At 36.8% G+C, this 7,834-nt stretch overlaps 1 protein-coding gene across 1 annotated transcript; it reads left to right on the top strand.

Annotated features, from left to right (window-relative positions):
• The first annotated feature begins 1,302 nt into the window (after nucleotides 1–1,302).
• LOC112779677 (protein MAIN-LIKE 1-like) lies at nucleotides 1,303–2,419 on the top strand. Its single transcript, XM_025824017.1, has 2 exons — nucleotides 1,303–1,374; nucleotides 1,871–2,419. Exons 1-2 carry the CDS (start codon nucleotides 1,303–1,305, stop codon nucleotides 2,417–2,419), a joined length of 621 nt encoding a protein of 206 aa, XP_025679802.1.
• The last annotated feature ends 5,415 nt before the right edge of the window (nucleotides 2,420–7,834 follow it).

Below are 7,834 nucleotides of genomic sequence, written 5' to 3'. Positions count from 1 at the left end.
AGAAATTGCGGCAATTATGTTAATCTTATCTGGATAATTTGTGACAATTCTTATCATCTTATCACAAAGCAATTTGTGACGATAGATTATTTTGGTTTCCTACGGTATCCTCCAATCCGGTAGGTCAAAGACTAATCCGCCACGGTACTGAGCTCCATTTAAGGATTTGCCGCAGGCTAATGGATTGCTGTATGCACAAGGCGGAATTCGAACTCCCGACACTTACTTAAGCGGACTAGTGAGCTAATCACTAGACCAACCCAACTTGGTTGTGACGATAGATTATTATATACACTAATCACTCAACTTCTTATTTATTCTTTTTTTCATACCATAACCTTCTTACTTATTTTTAAGTGTGACGTTTATATTTTTTTTTACAACGAAAAAAAAAAAAGTTTGATCTGCTACAATACTATTAAAAAAGTAGTATTTAATTTTATTTAATTTTATTTTTAATATTTATGATTTATATCAAAATTATTTCTTGATATTAATTCTATATAAAATATTAAAAATAAAATTTAAATATTAGAGATAGATTTAATACAAATTAAAAATAGTAAAAATAAAATTAAATAAATAAAAAATATTAAAAATAAAATTAAATGAAGAATTATTTTTAAAAAATCTCAAATATTAAAATAAAAAAATATATTTTATTTTAAAAGATGTAAAATCACTTCGCTACGTCTATATTCTTTGTAGTAACAACAATTACACGTTCTTTCGTTCTTTATTACAAATAATTAATAATCATATTTTTATATTTACACTTATAAATTTTTAAAATTATTTACATTTTTGAACTTTATAACTTATTGTATTATATTGTTACTGCGAACGAAATAGTACATAAAAGAAAGGGCAAAAAATACTATTAAACCAAGAGAGGAAAGTAGTTACAGGAATAAACCAAACTGAAAATAGCTTCACGAATCAGCCAAAGCATGTTCCTATGTAATTCGAACTAATCTTACCCGAATTATTAACGAAGACCTCATGCATATAATTCGAACCTACTTGGTTCGAACTAGCAAGAGTATAATTCGAACTGCATTGGTTCGAACTACACATGTGAACGGTTCCCTAATTAATTCGAACCTGGTTAGTTCGAATTACTAAGAAGTTAATGCAAGTACTAATTCGAACGGGGGTGGTTCGAATTACTAAGTTTTCGACTATATGAGGAGTTCGAATCACCCTCATTCGAACAACTTCTCCATTCTCATACCCCAACCAAATTCCAGAGAAAACGACCCAGATTCCATCCGACAAAGACTCGAATAGAAAACTCTGCCGATGGGGGACGATCCGGTAAGGCTGTATCGATTGGACGGAGTCGCTCATATAGCCGGGGTCATCAACGACGAGGTTAGTGGATATAACACATTTTTGCGATCAGTTTATCTGAGTTAGTGGTTTTAGTGGCGGTTTATGTTAGTGGTTTATCCTAGTGGTATTGCAAGTGGTTTATTTTAGAGGTTTTGTATGTGGTTTTAGTTAGCGGTTTATATTAGTGGTTTTTTTAATGGTTTTGTTGATGGTTTATGTTGGCGGATTACTTTAAGTAGTATTGGAAGTGGTTTATCATGTGGTTTTATGTGCGGTTTATGATAGTGAATTTGCATGTAGTTTTCGTAAGTGGATTAGCTTTTGGTTTATGTTAGCGGTTTAAGCATGTGGTTTTGTTGACGGTTCAGTTTAGTAGTTTTTATTAGTGGTTTACTATATGCCTTTGTAAGCGGTTTGTTATATTGGTTTGGTATGTATATTGTGTTATTGGTTTCGATAAGTGGTTTCTGTTATTAGTTATTTTTGTTACTGGTTTTCTATGTGGTTCTAATAATGCGGTCGATGTAATGCGCAGCCACAGAAATACATCAGGAGCATGCGGCGGCAACAGGGCATGCGACTCGATGAGCGGTATGTGCCGTACTTGCAGATGGCCGGGTTATACCATCTAGCGAGGCTAAACGATAGATGGTTTCGGATAGATGAGCCCTTTGTCAGTGCCTTCGTGGAGCGGTGGCGTCCTGAGACGCACACTTTCTATATGCCCTTCGGAGAGTGCACGATCACGCTTCAGGACGTGGCGTACCAATTGGGGTTGGCAGTGGACGGGCGTTATGTCAGCGGTTGCCTTACAGATTTTCATATATATATCGAGGGTGGACGTCCAGCTTGGGTGTGGTTTGAGGAGTTGCTTGGAGTGATTCCTCCTCCGAGCCAGGTTCAGAAGTTCGCAGTAAACTGCAGCTGGTTCCAAGAGACATTTGGAGAGTGCCCCGAGGGAGCCGATGAGGAGACTGTGCAGCGCTTTGCTCGTACCTATATCATGATGTTGTTGGGCACTCAGCTATTTGCCGACAAGTCCGGGCAGCACGTTTTCAAACTTCCTTGCCGGTGTTGGTCTTGATGCGGATTTTGGTGGACCACACTTCCTTGATGAGATCAGTGCCATCATGCAGGAGGATGAGGCTGCCTGTGGGCGGAGTCAGACGACAGGGACACATGGACCGTTAGATGTCGATCAGAATGAGCCTCCCTCCGTGCCTCCTCCTGACTATTTCGCTTTGGGTGGTACCCCAGCTTCGGCACATACTGCTGGGTCATATTCAGTTGCCAGGCCGTCTTCATCCCGACCGTTACATGTCCAGCCTAGGATGCCTGCACAGGCAGCCCCGCAGGACGAGAAGGATGAGATCGAGGATGAGGAGCCCCTTATCCGGAGAGGTCAGAGGACACGAGTACCACGTCGTTGCTTCACGGGGTCGCACCAATTTAGATGATTTCTGTGCCATGTTGTATGTTACCTATCTTCGTCTATGTATTTTATCAGTTGATGTATGTTTGTGTTACTTATTGCTTTATCGTCTATCAGTTACTATGAAAACATCTGTACTTTCCATTTTGATATTATTTAATTTCCACATCATGTATTAATTTAATTTGTAGATTTATTTATTGCCGTGTGCATTCAACAGACATTTCGTTTAAAAATCTGAGAACAAAACATATTCATTAGTTACGATCCCATGCACAGTAATTCAAACCAGCCCCGTTCGAATTACTATTTGAGGCAAATTGTGAGTAATTCGAACCAACTCAGTTCGAATTAGTTGGAGAGTGGTTCACGTGTGTAATTCGAATCAAACTAGTTCGAATTATGCTAGTGGTAGTTCGAACCATGTAGATTCGAATTATATGTTATTGTAGTTCGAACCAAGCTAGTTCGAATTACATAGTAATGTGCTTTGACTGATTCGTGAAGCAATTTTCAATTTGACTTATTCAAGTAATTTGTTTGCTCCCTTGGCTTATTTCTATTTTTTGCCCTAAAAAAAAGATAATTCAGACAAAAGAGATAATGATTCAAAGAAAGATAAATACCCTAAAACATTTCACTAGTTTTTAGTGATTCTACAAAACAAATAAAAATTTCATCAAGTGATTCAACTATAAAAGAATATGTAAACTTCATCACATATATAATATGAAAATATTCTTTATATATTACTAACTTTATAATTAAAATATATTACATAATATTTTTTATTATAATTAAATTGAATTTTCATTTTAAAATCAAGTAAATCTCTTCTTTATTTTTTTTTCTTTTTTGTTATCTCTTTTTCTTTTTTACTTATTTTTTTATATATTGTTACTAATTATTCATTATTAATACCTAATTTGATATTAAAAATATATGCTATAATATTTTTTATTATAATTAAAATTAAAATTTATTATATATTATTAATTTAATAATTAAAATATATCACATAATATATTATAGTATTATAATTAACACAAAATTTTTTATTCTAAAATTAAAGAGTTTATTTTTCTTTTTCCACTCACTTTATGTTTCTTGGTTTTTGGACTAATATGATATAATTTTTAAAATTTATTACTAAAATATCGTTTTTTTTCAAATTATTTATTCAGATATTTTTTAGTATTTTAATTGAAAGACACTTATTTAATATTTCTTTTTTTCTCTCTTTTGATAAAAATTTTAATACTTATTACAAAAATATTAGATTGTTAATTTTTTAAATTTCATAATAAAAAATAAATATTAAAATACAATTTATTTTTAAAACTTATAATTTCGTAATATATATTATTAGGGTGGAAAGACTAATATGTATCTGTACGCATAACACGTAAACAAATAAACATCTTCAACGTAAAAAAAAAAAAAAAAAAAAATTAAAAAGTCTCTTCTATCTCTAAAGTAATGACTAGATTAATATCAATCTGACGCAACACAATTATCTGTTGTAATATTGATTTGGAGTTATATATGATGCACGGGGTAATTTCTAAAAGGTCCAATATTTTGACTCGCAGTTTCTTACATTAGCTTGAAACAAAAACAATATTATAAAATTGTTGTGTGTTGTATCGGCCATCAGTCTTATAAATTGATGAGGCAATAAATAATAATATTAATAAATTATAAAGCAGCTCTCATCTAGTCAATCATCTTTTGATGATTCATCGTGTTGATTCTCACTGTGTTTGTCTCTTATTCCCATCTCCATTCGAAGTTACCTGTCACTAATTTCTAAGGATTTCTTTTCGAAATAAATAAAAAAATTATTATTTACTAAAACAAATTATTCTAATTTTAAATATATACTACGATTTTTTTTCGGTTTTAGGTAAATTTGTCGCACTCCGACGAATTTCATTATTTTTATAGAGTTCGTCAAACTCTCTGACGAACTTCATAAATTATATGAAATTTTCTGCATTTCCGGTGAACTCTACTCTAAGTTCACCACACTATATAAACCTGTGGGACTTTCATTTTATCGTTTTCAGAATTTTCTCATCTTTCAAATCTCCTTTCTTTTATCTTCATTTGTCATTTTTTTACTATCTTTTCTGTCAGATCTTTTGTCTTCCAACGCCTGTAAAATTTTTTATCTACTTCTATCATCAGTTCCAGGTTAATATGCTCTTCTTTTGTTATCGGTTTTTAAGTTGTGTTATTGTTTATAATATATTTTTTTATAGTTAGAGTTACTTATTAACTAATTGTTAGTTAGTTTAATCAGAATGGTTAATTTAAATTGTGATTTAGATGTAAATTAGTTGAATATAATAGTTAGATTAGAATATGTATGAGTAGTTAGTTTGATTAAATGATCAGTTAATTGATAATTAGTATGTTTATATAGTTAGTTCTGATAATACAGTTAGTTGTAGTACATGTTAATTAGTAAATTTATAAACTGATTAAGATGTAAAATAGACAATTAGTTTGAATATATCTGGTAAAAATTTAGTTAATGTGAAAGAAACTAAATTCAGTTTATTTTATTTTATTAGAGTATAGTGATGGAGCAGTAGTTGTTGGGGTATGAGCATATCCTGTATAGACTGGATCAGGCTGAGCACATAGTAGGCAGACTTGATCGAGTGGTACACTTTTATCACTCTTATTTATTATATTGTAATGAAAGGTGAATTTGTAATTTTATTTGTTGACCCTATTTTTTTGAAATTGTTTATTTTGTTTGGTAGATGCCTCGGATCCTATGCACGAAACAAAATTCGATGAGACTCCCGCTGAGCATATTATGCCACATCTCAGACGAGCTGGGTTTGAGTATGTGACGTACATAGTGGAGTTCAAGTATGATTGGCCATTAGCGTCATCGTTGATTGAGAGATGGATACTTGAGTCCCATACGTTTCATCTGCCATGCGGGAAGATGACTATCACCTTGCAGGATGTGGCGTACCAATTGGGACTCAGAATCGATGGTGATCCTGTTAGTGGATGCATCGGTGGGTGGCAAATGGATGGTCCATTGAGGACTTCTGCCAGCAGCTACTGGGTGCTGTTCCGGGTCCAGGGGATAGACAGTCACAAACGAAGTAGACTGTCAAACTTAGCTGGTTTTAGAATACCGTTTGCAGAGATCTGGAGGAGGACGTGACCGAGGAGCTCCTGTTGCGCTACACCAAAGGGTATATCATGCAGTTGATCGGGGGTATCCTATTTCCGGACGCATCTGACTCTCGGGTACACATTAGGTGGCTGTCCTTGCTAGAGGACCTTGACAGATGTGGCAGGTTATTATGGAGACCGACTGTGTTGGCATGGCTGTACCACCAAATGTGTCGTGACACAGAGCATCGTCAACACTACTTGGGTGGTTGTGTTAGTTTGCTGCTTTCCTGAGCCTATCACCGTATTCCACTGCTACGGCCGGATGGATTTGAAACTCGTCGATTTCTGCTAGTTAAGAGGTATAATTTGTTTTTGCCCTTTTCTTCGTGAGTTAATGAAATAGATTTGTGATGTGTAATCATTCGCGGTATATTAGGTGAGTTGAGTACCGTCTAGATAATGTCAGAGGTGAGAACAAGCTTAGACATTACAGACGTATGCTAAATGGGATTGGCATCCTTTACATAAGTGATAAAGATTTAAGAATTATAATTTTATATTAATTAACTTTGAAACTTTTATATGATGCGTCTTGTGTTTTGTGAACAGGTTGACTGGACGTTGTACGCTAACCTACAGCTGTAGGGTGTAGTTCCACCAGAGATAGCTGAGGCTGAAGCCTCAGCGACGGTTGTATGTCCGCTCCTTTGCTTTGCTATCGTCGAGTGGCATCAGGTTGACTGGGTTATGCGTTAGTTCGGTGGCCTACAGCATATTCCAACTAGGCCACTGAATATCGACGAGATGCATTCTCACAATGGGAGGTTCGGGTGAGGCGAGTGGATCCCGCATTTTCTGGGTGGCTGGCATGAGATGTGGGATGCTCGTGCATACCATCGACTCCACATATACCATCATATTGACTTGCGTCCATCACGACCATATATGACATGGTACCTTGAGTGGGCCCACATAGATTTGTTTGGTCAAGGTGACCAGTACTTGGTGGCGGGCGGGGTTGTGCTATATGACCTGTCGATTCACCACCCCGAGGCTCCAGAGCTATATCAGCCAGAGGATGGTGAGCTTCCAGACGTGCGACCTCATCCTGGGGGAGGGAGAGGTAGGGGGAAGCGGAGAGGTAGAGGTAGAGGGAGATGTGGTGGAGGGAGAGGGAGGTAAGGGGATCCGAAAGTTGCCCGTGACAGAGATTCGGTCGGCCCGCCATAAGGCAGAGGATATTGGATGCCCGGTCGAGGATTTTCAAGACCCTTCCACGGAGACTATTTGACCCTTAGACCTCCTGGGTCACATCCTTCAAATGCCAATCCCAGTTACCAGCGGCATGCACTAAGAGTCGGGCCCAGTGCCCACCTTGATGTTTAGTTTGACCTGCCATTCAGCCCATCAGACTTTGGCACTGAGACTGAATATCAGCCCATTTTGGATACGCAGGACATGGTGGATATGACCCTGGCTATGCCTGATTGGATGACTCATCTGATCGAAGGAGGTAATGGCAAATTGTCGGATGTTCTGGCAAGGCCACAACAGACCCAGCCTTTTTTTGCAGATGCACACCACCCCTCCACAGTCTGCATACCAGCCACGATACATGGACGATCCATCGAGCGGGTCATCACCCACTGTAGATTACGCGACTCTCAGGGACCAGATGAGCAATCTAGTACCTGATCCGGATCTGCCTCTCGGGCGAGGACAGCGCGATGTCAGACCTTCTTAATGTGGCACAGGTGGATGTCTCGATGCGAGACCTTATGGACGATGTCCTTGTCCACATGGTGGTAGGCGAGGTCGTGGCCAATAGGATAGTTTAGAATTTTACGCATTTTAAATGTCTAATGTACATGGTACAATGCTTTATCACCATTATGCATATCATGTATTATGGTGTGTTAT

The sequence above is a fragment of the Arachis hypogaea genome, chromosome 3, assembly GCF_003086295.3.
Source record: "Arachis hypogaea cultivar Tifrunner chromosome 3, arahy.Tifrunner.gnm2.J5K5, whole genome shotgun sequence".
Classification (NCBI taxonomy): domain Eukaryota; kingdom Viridiplantae; phylum Streptophyta; class Magnoliopsida; order Fabales; family Fabaceae; genus Arachis; species Arachis hypogaea.
Note: the sequence above shows the minus strand (reverse complement) of the source record. Positions and strands in the feature narration are given on the sequence as shown.